This window comes from Argiope bruennichi, chromosome 4 (genome assembly GCF_947563725.1).
Source record: "Argiope bruennichi chromosome 4, qqArgBrue1.1, whole genome shotgun sequence".
Lineage (NCBI taxonomy): Eukaryota > Metazoa > Arthropoda > Arachnida > Araneae > Araneidae > Argiope > Argiope bruennichi.
The window spans coordinates 21,211,562-21,227,361 of NC_079154.1; the positions used below are offsets into that span (position 1 = coordinate 21,211,562).

A 15,800-nucleotide genomic window follows, 5' to 3' on the forward strand; every position below is an offset into this window, starting at 1 on the left:
ACTTACAATACATTCGTTATTTTTTAATTAACAACCAAAATATTCACTAGAAATAATTTATATGGCAGAACAGCGTTTGTCGGGTCAGCTAGTACATATATAAATTTCTAATGATAAATTATCTAATATAATAAATTTCTGAATGATATATTGAAGGATTATTGTGATTATTAAGGAGGGATGAAATATTAAATTGATATTTCTGTATGTTGTATTTTGTTTATATACTATTTTTTTAAAACTGCAAAGCTTTTTCAACAGTTCAAATAGTGATGTGACAATTTTGATGAATCTTCTAAAATACATTGTTCGTATATTGGAATATTGAATTAATTCTAAGATGTATAGAAATTTTTCTTTAAATTCCAGAATGAATTATAAATTTTTGAGAATTTTTTGTGCGTTTAACAATAAAAGGAAATAAATAGTTGTCTGGTTCAACGTAGTATATTATGGGGAATTTGGAACATATATTTTCTAAAAAAGCGTGCATATTTTTAGAAGACTTAAGAAGAAGAAGATTTAAATTTTAAAACATTTTTCAATAAAGCCAAATATTTTTGAAGGTGATAGTTAGAGAATATTAATTTACATAAAATATAATTATAATTTAATTCCAAATATTAAAAATAAAAATAAGTAAGATAGTATACTATCGTTTGTTCCTCTCACAGGTGGCTAAAAGAGCTTTGAAAGAATTCATCCACTTCTTTTTCTGTTTATACACACATTAACTGCTGCACACATTTCTTACAATTTACAAGTTTAAAAATATATATGCCCTTTCAATATCGCAAAAGAAAATTGTAAAAAATCTATATATAATCATTGTGAAAAAAAAAAGAAAGAAAGATGAAGCAAATGCAGAATGGGCTTTGATAGGTACAGATTCTCGGAATAAATTTTACAGAAGGACACTGAGCAATTGATGATGACTTAAACTATATATTTATGACCTCTATGAATAGGACATGAAAAAAGTAAATCAGTGAATAAATCACCCTTGCAAATTCTGTTAATTAAATGATTACATCTCCTGTCACTCATCATATAAAGGACGAGGAAGAAATAAAAAAGAAAAAGCCTGCAAAGTTCTCGTCTCCAAAATTTGCTGCTTGGTGCCATTACGTGTTTAGTAAAACTTAATTTAATGGAACTTGAAAAAATAACAAAGGTAAAGTCTTCTGATGAATAATCTTCTTACTTCAAAATAATTTTTATTCAAATAATGAGATTAACTTAATAATTTGAAATTCTTTAAAAAAATCAGCTAACATTCTATCAAACTTTAAAACAAAACTAAAAATGAAATTGGAATGCAGCGAATTATCATACATTTACTCACGACCGTCACTAGGAGCTGTCGCATGGTTACGATTCGAATGTTTTGATAGCTGGAGGTCATTCCGAAGTGCGAAGTTCAGTTCTCTGGTTATCTTTAAAGAAATTTAAAATTACCTCTCGATTAATTTAATGACAGCTTTCATTCTGTGCTATCCAGACGCTCAAGACTGTCTGTAGATAGTAAGTTGAGATGTTCATGCATTAAGTGTTGCCATTCGATTTTTTTTCTGTGTGAATTCTATACTGCTTGAGGAATTATGTCAAATCTCTATATTTTTCACTTTATTATTAGATGTTTGAAAATTCGTGTTTTCGTCGACTTTGCATAAATCTAAAAACAGTTGACAGTCTATGAAAACGCGTATGTAAAAATGTTAGTTTAAATATTTTTTAATTCTTAAGTTTTAATGTTTTTTGTATTACATTTATTTATGTTTGCTTATTTAATTATGGAAATATTAATTTAAACGGGGAACATTATTATCCATCGTAATATTAAATATTTAGCCTTCCATCGTAATATTCTTTTAAAAACAAGCATTAATACTTTCCATATTTTGCTGTAATATTTTTTTATGAAATGAGTCCTGTCAACCAAACTAAAATTATTATTTGGCATCTGCAAGTATTATTTAATGAATTTAAATATTGTGCTTATACTAATGTTTTAAAGATAATATTTTTAAATAGGATTTTAGTATTGAATGTCATATGTTTCATTAAGTTGGATATTGTGTAAATTTATAATTGCTTTACTGTGCATTCTTAATTCATTGCATTTTGATGTTACTTCATTTGAAATGAATTCATATTAATTTTGAAAAATTGTGTTTATGTAACTTGCAGTGGGAGAAATTGTTTGACATTTTACTAATTGTATTTTAACTTAAATATATAAAAATATTTAAATGTTCATTTATTTTATAATGAATGTGTTTTATTTCTAATTAAAATTAATAAATACTACCTTTTTTATAAATTATAATTTTTTTGTTTACATATATCTAAGTTATAAAGAAATTGCATTAAAAATTATATTTTCTAAATTAATGTAGACTAAAAATATATTAATTATCTATCAATTTTATGATTTTTTTTAAAAAAATCGTATTTATTTAAATAAATAAATTTCTAATTAGAAAATTAAATTTTCTAAATATAGAATGGAAATAGTTTAAATATCTATCCATTTACATTAAAAAATTTGTTATGTAATTAAAAGAACAAATCAGTCATTAGAAAGTTATGACAATGATTGAGGTTGATATTAAAAAAAATAATGTACATTGTTCTAGAACCGTATAAGATAATTTTGCTGCTTTTTTGTTTTGTGAACCAATAGCTGAAATGCATATGATTGTTCATATGATATAATTATATCCCATACATTAAGATAAAAATATATTTCTTTCTTTTGGAATTTTTTTTTAAATAATGTATTGTTGCAACTTTAATGCAAACTTCATTTCATTCTGGCATTTATGTTTAGTAACAAATTTGATTCCACTTATAGAAACAAATATAATTTCTAAAAGGGAAAGAGTGGTGATTACAGGTGATTTTCAACGATTGGTATATGTTCTTTTTTAAAATAATCTTTTAAGCTTTGTATTCAAGTCATCTTAATATTGCTCATTATGTATGCAAAATATTCATTTTTAATTTTTTGAAAATTATTAATATATCTTACTTTATGTAATTCAAATAATTAGTAAGAAAAAATTTTTAAATAAAATTTCATAAGTAGTTCTACTTGCTTTTTAAAAATAAATTTATCTTTAAAAGAAAAAAGAAACTCATTTTTTTTTCTTGATTTATTTGCTTGTTTTTCTATTAAAAAAACAAATTTGTTGTAGTTTCACTACTTTATAAGGAAGGTTATTTTCATAGGCTAAACTATGAAATATTATAGTACAAATGCCAAATTGTAATTTTTTTAAAGTGATAATTGCCAAATATAATAGAGTATATTTTTTTTACTTGATATACGGCGAGTTTTCTATTATTTAGTATGATTTGATAAAAATTGATTGAATATGTATATACCAGGTTCTTTAATTTTATCTATTTTTAAAGCTGCTAATATTATTTTTATAATTTAGATAATTTGTTTATGTTCACAGTGTAAGGACATTTAATAAAATGCTTTATATGAAAAAAGAAAGATTGTTATTTTAATGATCAGGCATGTAAAATAAGCAAAGGAAAAGAATATAATTTTATCTTGAGCATAAAGACATCTAAAAATGAAATAAAATGTAAACATTCTTATGAATGAATTATATACATTCTAAAAATGAATGTATATAAGCATATGCAATTAGTAAAAATATTAATTATACTCTTGTATAATTGAAATTGTAGTTTTGTAGAATTGAAATTTTCTCCATTGAAATGATCTTTTTTATTGGAGTTTAATTTTGTTTTTAATGGATATCAATATTTCTGAAATTTTAACTATCATATTTATATGTGTGCTAAAAAAAATAATTGCTAGTGAAGCATTGGTTAGTGGGGGGGGGGATCCTTTGAATAACTAGCTTTACATCAAAATTACTTTTTAAGTTTTTTGTATTCTTTTCTGATGAGTAATAAATCTCGTAAGTATTTATTATCAATGTAATATTTGACTGCTGTTGTGTCGAAACAAATTTTGTTATATAAATTTTTAAAGTAATTACCTAAAAATAACTAAGGTTTATTTGTATTTCTGTTGTATATGAAGTATATAAATTAAAATTATTGTAATTGCATATACAAGCAGTATTACATATACAAAATACTGCCACAAGACATTGATGAATCGTTACCTTTTAGGTACTCCTGAATCTAAAAATAAGGACTTGCATCCTTCTTTTTGAAAACATGATATTTCAATGATATTACAAACTGAATTGTTAAAATTTGACATCTGGCCTAAACAAAATTTGCTGATTGCTGTGATATTTTGGATAAAATATTTTTGGTTGTCTATTAATCTGTGCTTCATTATTCAGAAACACAGCAAATTAGAAAAAATAAATTTGATGTGTCATTTTGACTCCAGAATTATAGATTCATATTAAATTTTGAACTGAATCTGCCAGTCTGGTATAGTATACATAACATACATGTATGTGATAACTCAAAAATGTATCAAATCAGATGAGCTAATTTTACTCTAAGATTTATTAAAAATTCTAATTATCTTTCTTAGTTAAGACTAAATGCACACTATCTATGTGTTCAAGTGTAAACATGAACAAATTTAAGAATATAATAAGCAAGATAAGTGAAATTCTATATGCCGTTCTATACAAATCAAAATTGTAAATCTGGTTCAAATTTTGGATCAATCAGTCAATGGAAAGAAATCCAAAATGGTATTTTATTTGCCTTCTTATATTTTGAAGCTAATTCAAAATGTGCTGTTTTATGCAATGTATTAAAAAGTCAAATGAAGAAAAATCGTCATTTATTATTATTGAATTAATAGCATAACATTTGCAAAATGCATAACACATTTTTGAATGAATTAAAACAATTTTATTAAAAAACATTGATTTAAAATATAATTTGATTGTAAATATAGTCTTAATAGGAAATGATATTTTTTTTTTATTTTTATCCATATCTCATTAAAAACAGCAATAGTTTAAAATGTATTGTGTACAATTTTTATTTATTATTGAAAAGCTTTTTCCCTTAAATATTGCCAAGCAAACTTTTTCTTATATACTCAAATATGAGATCAGAAAATATGATTAGTATTTCTTACTTTTATATATGAATGCACTTTAACCTATTTTAAGATGTAAAAGATTTTAAAATATTTACACTTGAACAAATAATGGATCAATACGTTTCGCTTAAGATAATACAAAGTGTCTGTTTTACAGCTGATTAAAAGTGATAACTTATTTTGAGAATGTCACATATGATTAGATGTCAATCTCAGTCGCATTAAAAAAAATACGACTACTTAAATTTAATAGCAGGTCATAATGGAGTTCAATTTGAGAACTGTTTTGGAGATATTCAAACAATAATCAATCTCTTACTGTTGTATCTGGCAAGCAGTTATACTTTTTACTAAATCGACTGAAAGATAAATACAATTTCAAATATTGCTATTTGCGAACTGCTACATGATGGTTATTGGAAAGCTGCAATAATAATAATAAAAAAAAAAAAAAAAAAAAAAAAAAAAATACCCAGAACTGAAAGGTCTGGGTAGCATGACAATGCTTCCATCATGCTAGTCTTGCATTTATCATGTGATTATGATTGCTCTTAACAACTGTAGACATTTTGCATATGCGATTTTGGTAAAAAAAAATTAATGGTTCTACTGGTTATTCTAATTATTTTTTTTTAATCTGTCAATAAAACAAAACTTGCATCATTAATTTGTCTCTCTCAATGTAAGCTATTTTATATAATATTTTTAATCTATATAAACTGTACAAGTATTTCCAAGCAAATCTTAAAATTATTTTCTCTGCGAATCTTTATGTGGTGAGAAAAGAGTATTTTCAATTGTAAGAGAAGAACCATCTTTATGTATACAATATTCATGTCATTTCTAATGTTTAATCAATGCCTTCTTCCCCAAGTTTTTGACAGAATATTAAGTTGCTCAGAATTTGTGTTTTCCCAGTAGTTAAATACTGCTGGATTCGCCTAAATAATTAAAGCTAAAGATTCGCCTGCGATTATAATTTCTCATATAAATATAATGCTTCCTACTAAATTTGCGTATATATTACTATAATTGTACCAAATGCATTTGAGATATTATTAGCTATGGTTTTCATTTCCATTTTGGAGAACCAGCTTATTAAGATTAAAAAAAAGAAGAAGAAGAAGATGGTTGCATATTCTGCATTGCCTGTGTCACAAAATCTCTAAATTAATCACTGTTATTAAAACTTGGCAATCTCTCGATGGACGCCATGTGTTCTATGGGAATTGGATCGCCCTTCACACCTGGGAGAACTATTACGGGCTTTTCTTATTCCTGAGTCCTTTCATTAATATTGAGTGTATTTGATATTGTTACGAATTCTGTAAATTGGTGTAATTTGTCTTATGATAATGAATGTTATATGTATCCCATTGTATTTCAATAGCAAGTCGCCAAATTGGCGAGATATTGGCTCATTAGCGATGTTTTAGGCAACTAATTTTTGTCGCCAAATTTGGCGACATTTCGCCAAGTTTGGCGACGGAAGTTGGAAACCTTGGCGACAGAGAGAATTTTCTAGAGGGATCCTGATTTCTTGAATTCTCTCCAAGGTTCTGGATTTTTCTAATATGACATAACTTCCTGTTAGTGACGTCACTTCCGGCAGAGAGCATATAAAAACAAGCACGAAAGATTAGGAGTGGGATTGGAGCCTTAGACAGCAAGCAAGCTGTACGCTGGTGACTGAGCTATTGAATGCGCAGTGTTATTCTTGTAGTCTTCGTTAAATAAATAGCTTTATTTATTTTTTTAAAAGGATTCTGCTTATTGAATTTATTCTAAGCACATCGCAGGAAATTCGTAACAATATCTTATTATATTTCTTCTGTTTGCAATTGTTTATCGATCTGTTTTTGTGAAGCTTCCATTTTTGACATATCAAAAGGAATAGTTTTATCGATAGATAGGAAAGAACGAGTTTTTTTCTTCAAATATTCCTGCGAAGCTCATAAATTCACATGTATTGATTATTAGATGTCTTGCTTCTTCAAAACGGGACCTTCATACAGATACGTGGGAATTAAACTTCTGTGTTTTTAAAATTTGTGAAATAATAACATTCGCATATATCATAATGTATATTAGATTCATGTAAGATTAAGAGATAGTAAAAAAAAATCCATTTACAATGTATCTGTTATGTCAGGTAACGTATAAAAGAATTTATAACTCCATGTCTGATTGCACATATTACACAATCTAATTTTAAATACATCTGTATATGCAGTGGCGGATTTCCGACTAGCCAGATAGATGCCTATAGCCACTGAGCTGGGAAGAGGGCAAGAGGCCGGTCGATTACAAAATGTTATTAGTCTAGTTGCAAAAAAAGTAAAAAATGCAATTTTTTAAAAAAAATGTAAAATATTAAAACAGGAACACTTTGTCTAGTATAATTGGTCAAGTTCTGATCTTTATCTGATCAAGATCTGATCTATTTTCACTTAATTATTACACCTATATATATATAAATTGCTAATGTACGTGGCATAAGAATCTCTTATTATTTATTGTTCTATGGCTACAGTCAAATGTAAGCAAATGACGATACTAATAGCTTAGAATGCTTCATTGGACATTTTTAGAGTTATAGTTACTCAATGCATTTCTAATTAATAATGGGTTGGTCCGTAATTATCAGGCGTTTCTTTGACGTGCTATATTTTAATAAAAATGTACAATATCTTATAAATTTATGAATGAAAATGTTCTACTTTTAGGTTATAAAAATGCGTGTTGATAGACTTACTCATATCCGTCATATTATGCTGTCCCACTTTGAGAAAGGATGGAAAACAGCGCAGTCATTTCGCGATCTCAACGAACTTTTCAGTGAGTGACAGCATAATATGACGGATATGAGTATGACTATCGACACGCATTTTTATAACCTAAAAGTAGAATATTTTCATTCATAAATTTATAAGATATTGTACATTTTTATTAAAATATAGCACGTCAAAGAAACGCCTGATAATTACGGACCAACCTAATAGAATTGTAAAATATTTTTAAGAATACTCTAGAGAGAATCCGCTGTGTCACTAAAAAAATCTATTCAGTCAGAAGAAAGCTGTTGTGAAAAAAGTAGAGAAATAGATGCCAAATGAAAATTTTAATACAGCGCGAAAATAAGTTTAACCAACGCCAAATAGGCATTCTTATGACTCACCTGTGGAAATGGATGACCCTATTTTCAAAAACTATTATTTCACAAAAATATCTTTTACATTATCTTTAAAAAAATGCCCTTTTTAATGATACCAATTTAGTTTTCTGTACAATTTTTTTTCTTTATTTTTTAATAAAATTTTTAAATGCAATGCACACTCTGTAACTGATATAAATTGAGAAGTTAGATTTACTGGCTTATGCTGCATGCGAAAATTGCGAATGTTCCATTTAAACGAAGTAGATTTGATAGGACTACTTTTAGGTTATTCGTCCAGAATTACATTATTTGCGCAAATCGCCTAACATGGGTGATTAACACCAAATTAAGGTTTTTTTAGAATTGCTTTCTATGAACAATAACTCCGAACATTTTTACTTCCGCTTTTATTTTATAATATGTACATTCTTTAATTTTCATCCACATCAGTTAGTAGAAGATTGATACAATTAAATTCATTCTTTTCAATCGTGTCAAATTTGTTAAAAATGTATTCCATAATTATGATTTCATGCCTCAATAATTACGCGAAAAAAAACTGGCCGTCAAAGATGGTTAGTTTATAATAAGTATGAAGCGCCTGCATAAATGTAATTGTATATAAATTTGAAAATGACACGAGTCGTACTAAATAAGATCATTTACATTTTCGCGGAATTATGGAAATAAATAATTAAAATAAAATTAAACTGTTACGAGCCATGTCATGTTAATGAGCTGTTTTATTTTAATTTGTTTTAAAGTGTTTCGAAATATGAAAGAAGATCGACCAGTTTCTTAAAAGAGGACTCATAAATACCCAAGTCCACGGTTGTGTATACATGCATGCATACTCAGAGTCAGATATTTGAATGAAAAGAAAATTGTCTTAGTGAGCAATTTGGTTATTTATTAGTTCATTTCCTCAGGTTCAATATCACTGAAAACGACGAAAATTCTTTCTAGATAACTGTTGTACAAACTCTATTAATGCGATGTGATTAAATATAATAATAATAAAAGGGAATATATTGCCGACTGCTATTGAAATATAGTGACGACTGCTAGTGAGAGTGCCTTACACGTGAGAGTTCAAGTTTAACGATGTTATTCAGTTTTAAGGAATCAGTTCAGCGATATTGTTTGAAAAATCTAGACGTCGGTACTAAACATTGAGTTATTGTATCATTCATTGCTCTAGAATCGGTAATATCTATTGTTGCCATTGGTCCAGTAAATCATTCGCCAGATTTTATTACTTGTCTTCTACCATTCCACTTTTAAGAACCGTTCGAGATATTTGTTCCTACCTTTGTTTCCTGTCATGCGATGAACATTTTGGAGCAGCGAGTATGTTTTTTTAAATATATATTATTTAAATTTTATCATAAATGGATATTTTGATTCATTTAAGGTATTGTTTTTTAGGTTTCAGTTATTTTGTTTTATCGTAATCGATTGAGTGCCTTAGATTTCTAATTTCGATGTTAGAATGTGTCTAAAATACAATGCTGTCCACAACTTCCATAAAAACCGATGTTCATCGGCAAAGTCTTGTATGTAATCGATTCGATTCGACTTAATGAATTATTAAATACATAGCGCGAGAATAAGAACAGTTCTATCGCGCCCATTGGTATTAAAATGGTTAACAGCAGAGAGTGTATCTCACTGTTAATTTGATTTTTATTTATCTTTGATGAAACTATGTACATTTTATTGTTACTGACAATTAGAAGCTTAAGTGGTCACCTGTAAACTTTCTCTCATATTCTCTATGATGATGAGGGGGGAGGGTTAAGATGTTATACCTCTTAACCCTCCCCCCCCAAAAAAAAATGTGGAGCTTGAGTATGACCGCAAATGAATTGCATGGCATTACCGTATAATAGTTATGAAATATTGACCTATGGCATGAATTTATCATTTTTGCTATATATAAATCATGATATCCTTGGCGATTTTTGTATGACGATTAATCCCTGGCGTGCAGTAAATAATACCTGAAATTATATTTTAGGCACGTTTTTTCCATCCGATTAAAACCAAAATTTAACACAAAACTACAATCGCAGTCACAAAATCATTTGCAGATTCATATATTTGAATCACAGCCTTTTTGAGTAATAGTGTTTGTATGCTTAAGAAAGTACAGGTCGTCAGGAAGTCAACCCCTTGATTCAGTTGTTTTCAAATTTGATAGGTATCAATATTTTAGATGTTACTCATCTAGCTCTCTTCGTTTTATAATTATGGTAACTTATATTCAGACAGCTCAGAATTTGATGGAAATCCACAAATTTGGTTTAAAGACTATATACCAAATTTCATCCATCTGGCTCAAAGCAGTTTTTAATTATCTTTTTCACAGACAGACAGAATAAGACCAAAAATGTATTTTTTGAGCTCGGCGGGTGGGGGGGGGGGGGGTTCTAAAACGTGGAGATTCATCAAAATCTCGAGTTCAAAGAGTTTGACGATTACAATAATTTCTCTATATTTCGTTTGTCAGAAAGGAGAAAAAAAGAGTAAATATATTATCCTGATTTAAATCATCGAGTTTTAATTGCTTTGAAATCAATTATTTGTTGCTAAATTGTGATTTTGACTCACATTGTAAATTTTTTCTTTTTAAATACGCGAATAAATTTGTATTGATATGTATTTCTGTTATATATTTTCAATGTACTTATAAATATATTTTCTCTCTTTTTTTTAAGGTCCATCTTCTGAAACAATATCCTGACGAAGACTTGCTCTAATTGAAAATCTGCGGCGTGGCTGTCTTTTATAGATTATATTTGAGAACATAAAACTGATACACTTTGCCCAATTCGAATTAGTCCTTCTCACTTAAACTGTCAAAATGGGGAGAAAAGTTACTCTTGCTACTTGTACTCTGAATCAGTGGGCTATGGACTTCAAGGGAAATTATGAACGAATTCTTGAAAGCATAAAGCAAGCTAAAGATAGAGGTGCCACTTACCGCTGCGGTCCAGAACTGGAAATAACCGGCTACAGCTGTGGCGATCATTTTTACGAAAGTGACACTTTGCTCCATACCTGGGAAGTGCTGGCTAAGCTGTTGCAAGATCCACTTTGCAAAGACATAATCATTGATGTGGGAATGCCTGTGATGCATAAAAATGTTACTTACAATTGCAGAGTAGTATTTTTGAACAAAAAGTTGCTCTTAATTCGGCCGAAGCTGATTCTGTGCGACGATGGCAATTATCGAGAAACTCGCTGGTTTACCGCTTGGACGAAGACAAGACAAACCGAGGACTTTTATTTGCCTAGAATGATTCAAGATATCTGTGGTCAGAAAACTGTTTTGATTGGTGATGCTGTTATTGCAACCTTGGATACATGCTTAGGTTTCGAAATATGTGAAGAACTGTGGAATCCTAACAGTTCCCATATACCGCAAAGCTTTGATGGAGTAGAAATTATATCAAATGGAAGTGGATGTTACCACGAATTAAGAAAAGCTTATGTAGTTGTGGATTTAGTTAAATCAGCCACAGCTAAATGTGGTGGCATTTACCTGTTTTCAAACTTGAGAGGCTGCGATGGCGAAAGAGTTTATTTTCAAGGCTGCTCTCACGTGGCTATAAACGGACATATGGTCAGTATTGGGAAGCAGTTTTCGCTACAGGATGTAGAAGTGATCACTGCTACTCTCGATTTGGAGGATGTACGAACTTACCGAAACAGTATTCGAAGCAGAAATGTGGTAGCATCCTCTTCCCCTCGATTTCCCAGAGTTCAAGTTGATTTTGCGTTGTCTTCAAATGATATATTTTTACCAACTTATGAGCCCAAGGAATGGCAGTACCATTCACCAGAGGAAGAAATTGCTCTAGGACCTGCCTGCTGGTTGTGGGACTATTTAAGGCGTAGTGGACAAGGAGGATTCTTTTTACCCCTGAGTGGAGGTGTGGATAGTAGTAGCAGCGCCGTGATCGTTCATTCAATGTGCACTCTTGTCTGTCAGGCAATTGCCGATGGAGATACGAACGTTCTGGAAGATCTGAGAAAAATTATTGGTGATCCGAAATATAAGCCGTTAAATGCCAGAGAATTGTGTAATCAGATTCTGGTGACTTGTTACATGGGCACAAAAAATTCGTCCGAAGAAACTTGCCAAAGGTCAAAAGATTTGGCGTCACAAATTGGAAGCTATCACTTGAAAATAAAGATTGACATAATAATTGATGCTATACTGACTGTTTTTACATTAGTCACTGGCGTTACTCCGAAATTCCGTGCTATGGGCGGCACTACACGTGAAAACCTTGCTTTACAAAATGTTCAAGCTAGAATTCGAATGGTGATGGCGTATCTTTTTGCTCAATTAGTATTATGGACTCGTAATCGTTCTGGTGGCTTATTAGTATTAGGTTCTGGCAATGTCGATGAAGGGCTTGTTGGATACCTCACTAAATATGACTGCTCAAGTGCTGATGTAAATCCAATTGGCTCTATTAGTAAAAAAGACTTAAAATCGTTCCTGAAGTATGCCATCTTTAAATTTAGTTTGCCAGCTTTGGGTGAAATTCTCGATGCTAAGCCTACTGCCGAACTGGAACCTCTTTTAGAAGGAAAATTAGTTCAGACGGATGAAGAAGATATGGGAATGACCTATGACGAATTAAGCATTTATGGTCACTTGCGAAAACCAGGAGGTTGCGGTCCGTATTCCATGTTTTGCAAGTTAGTTAATATATGGTCAAATATTCTTCAAGTGCAAGACGTGGCAGATAAAGTTAAGCATTTCTTTCGTAGGTATTCCATAAATCGTCATAAAATGACAGTTATAACCCCTTCCTATCATGCTGAAACCTATAGCCCGGATGACAACCGATATGATCAGCGGCCATTTCTATACAATCCGAAGTGGGAATGGCAGTTCCGTGCAATCGACATTGCTGTAAAAAGATATCTCAAAATGAAAGAAGAACGCATGCATGACATTGGAAATTTGATTCACAGTAAGATGCATACTTTGAAGGACAATATGCTGGACAGAAGTTTTCCTGATGTGACTGGTGGTACAGGAATTCATGACAATTTTTCTAGTACTGGTCGATTGGGCGTCGTCGTGTCAGAAAGCGTACCAAAATGCTCAAAAGATACTAACACTTTACCAAAGTCCAATGTGCCGTTCAGGCGTGGTGCAGTCAACTCATCAGTTCATTCTGATGTTTTATCTTTCTAATTAGTATCGCTTTTCGGAATACTTCTTAGTAGTGTCTATTGCTCTGGTGCATGCATGCGTTTATTTATTTACTTCATAACATAAATTAAATGAACGCTGTAAAGAGTATGTATATTTATCTGTGAAGATTGCCTGTAATAAACTTTAGATATATTTTGCTTGCATGTATAGAAATCCTTACAATCTTCTTTAAAAAACGAATATCTGTAAGGAAATATTTATTTTTCTGTCTTATGTGATGTCTGTCCACTTCTGTGTCTTTAAATGCGACTGTGATGGATTTCAGACTGTATCATCGATAAAAACTTTATTGTATTTTGAGTTCACTATTTGATTTAATGTTGTTGAAATAGACTATTTGTTCAGTGTTCAGTCAGTGGAATTGTTTGTTGACTTTTTCCGATACAATACTGAATAAACGTATATTCATAAAAATTGAACAATAACAATCATTAAAATGAAAGCAATAATTTTTTTTGTTTCATTATCGTATTTGTTTTCTGAGAATAAATTTTTCTTTAAAAAAAAATTCATTTCCCTTGTATAAAGAATATTGATACTTTATGTAAGGGAATCATTTACTGTAAGTGTTTTCTTTCTTTCTTATGTGTAATTTATTCTACTTTAGACATATTCATCTGACCTTAAATTTAGTAAATATAATGATAGGCAAATAATTGCAACAATATGAAATTTTCCGTGTTGAATTGGCTGAAGCTTACCGAAAAAAATTTCCCTGATTAAAATGTAACTTATAAAATAGTTTTCATAAATTTAGACAGTTCCTCCATGTGTTCTTATGCATTCATACATCGAGTAGAAAACAGAAGTAATTTTTTAAAACGAAATACCATATATATCTTAGTTTGATCAGCTTAAAGTATATATGTATCTTTTAATGCATTTTTTCCCTCTACTTAAGATCTGTGCCATTCATCTGTATCTACCTATGTTTGCATTGTTGTTTTTTAGAACATCGAAATTTTATGTATCAAAAGAGAGCGAACAAAGCTTGTTTATCAAGAATTTTGCTTTCGTTAACGTTATTTATTGTTCTCGTTCTTGTTCTTTGTTAACTTTCATTTTGTGAATTCTTAATAGTAATTGCTTGACTTTGATTGTTGATCTTTAAGAATTTGTCATTTTGAGATTCCTGTTAATATATCAAATGAATTAAATATTATATTGAATATCCTAGAAGAGGTTTCGAAGGTTCATTTATTTGCAACTTTTCTTCCTTTTTTGTCATTAAAATGTAGCAATGATCAATTGAATCGATATTCAATGTTAACAATGTAGTTATATATATTATATATTGATACGTACAACTTGTTGATGTAATTTGTTTAATGCTAAGATGTTTATTTTAATTTGCTATTTTAGTCTTGGATTGTATCACTTACAAAATACATATGGATATATTCGTAACTTTGTACAAATGTTCGTTATATATCAATTTTGTTTTTGTATTTTTGATTTTAAAGAAATAAATGATTTATTAAGATACTGAAGTAGTTATAACTGTTGGAGAGAAAACATAATAATAATAGCATTAAAAGGAATTGATACACTAATTTTTTCCTTAATAACATTGGCAAACTCATTAATTGAATTTTTTTAAATAAATTGATCTTGCTTACTTACTGCCATTAAACTGAAAAAAATAAAAACAATAGTTGTTTTACCTGAAGAGTAAATATTTAATAAATTTCCACTGGTGAAATATAAATTAATTTTTCTTACGAATGTGTGCGACTTTTGTAAATTATGGAATGGAGTAAAAAATAATTATAAATGGAGAATTCTAATAAACAAACGGGACAAAAGATCAGAATGGTATATCCATTAGTACATATAACAAAGCATTAACTATAACGGATATTCTCCTGTATTTTTAAAACATTTGATTCTTAAAATCTTTTGATGATTTGTAAACTGGATATTAAACTTTCAAATTGAAAAGGTTAACTTTATTTTTTATAAGATTATATACGCTAAATATGTATACATATATTGCGGAATGAATTCTCCTAGCAATTTTGCAGCTTACAAATTGCCATCCAGGTGTTTAGTACCATTTTCAATTACCGTCATTTAGATATTGAATTATAATTTGTAAATAATTGGACTTCATTCTGGAACTCCAACTCCAAAATATAGATTTAGGAGGTGTAGTTTCTTTTTCAAACTAAATATTGCAAAAAAAAAAAAAAATATTAGTCTGTAATGATATTTTTGTTAGTCTTTGAGGGATTCCTGTTTGTTTGATGTATTTTTAATCTACTTATATTGATATAACTTTTTAGATGCACCCATCTAAAACAATTTAACTCTTTTGTAAGAAGCTTAGTGCTTTT

General features: G+C 29.3%; 1 protein-coding gene across 4 annotated transcripts; it reads left to right on the forward strand.

The window, feature by feature from the left end:
* Positions 1 to 1,123: 1,123 nt before the first annotated feature.
* LOC129965948 (glutamine-dependent NAD(+) synthetase-like) lies at positions 1,124 to 14,772 on the forward strand. 4 transcript variants are annotated; one of them, XM_056080255.1, is made up of 2 exons: positions 1,124 to 1,174; positions 10,943 to 14,772. In XM_056080255.1, exon 2 carries the CDS (start codon positions 11,089 to 11,091, stop codon positions 13,441 to 13,443), a length of 2,355 nt encoding a protein of 784 aa, XP_055936230.1. In that variant the 5' UTR covers positions 1,124 to 1,174; positions 10,943 to 11,088; the 3' UTR covers positions 13,444 to 14,772. The 4 variants fall into 4 exon arrangements, with proteins under 4 accessions (XP_055936230.1, XP_055936227.1, XP_055936228.1 ...); XM_056080252.1 differs by lacking the exon at positions 1,124 to 1,174 and adding an exon at positions 1,360 to 1,524; XM_056080253.1 differs by lacking the exon at positions 1,124 to 1,174 and adding an exon at positions 1,576 to 1,705.
* Positions 14,773 to 15,800: the final 1,028 nt, after the last annotated feature.

Bases quoted from the DNA above. Each gene is read 5' to 3' on its own strand.
- LOC129965948 (XM_056080255.1), top strand. From the start codon at position 11,089: ATGGGGAGAAAAGTTACTCTTGCTACTTGTACTCTGAATCAGTGGGCT.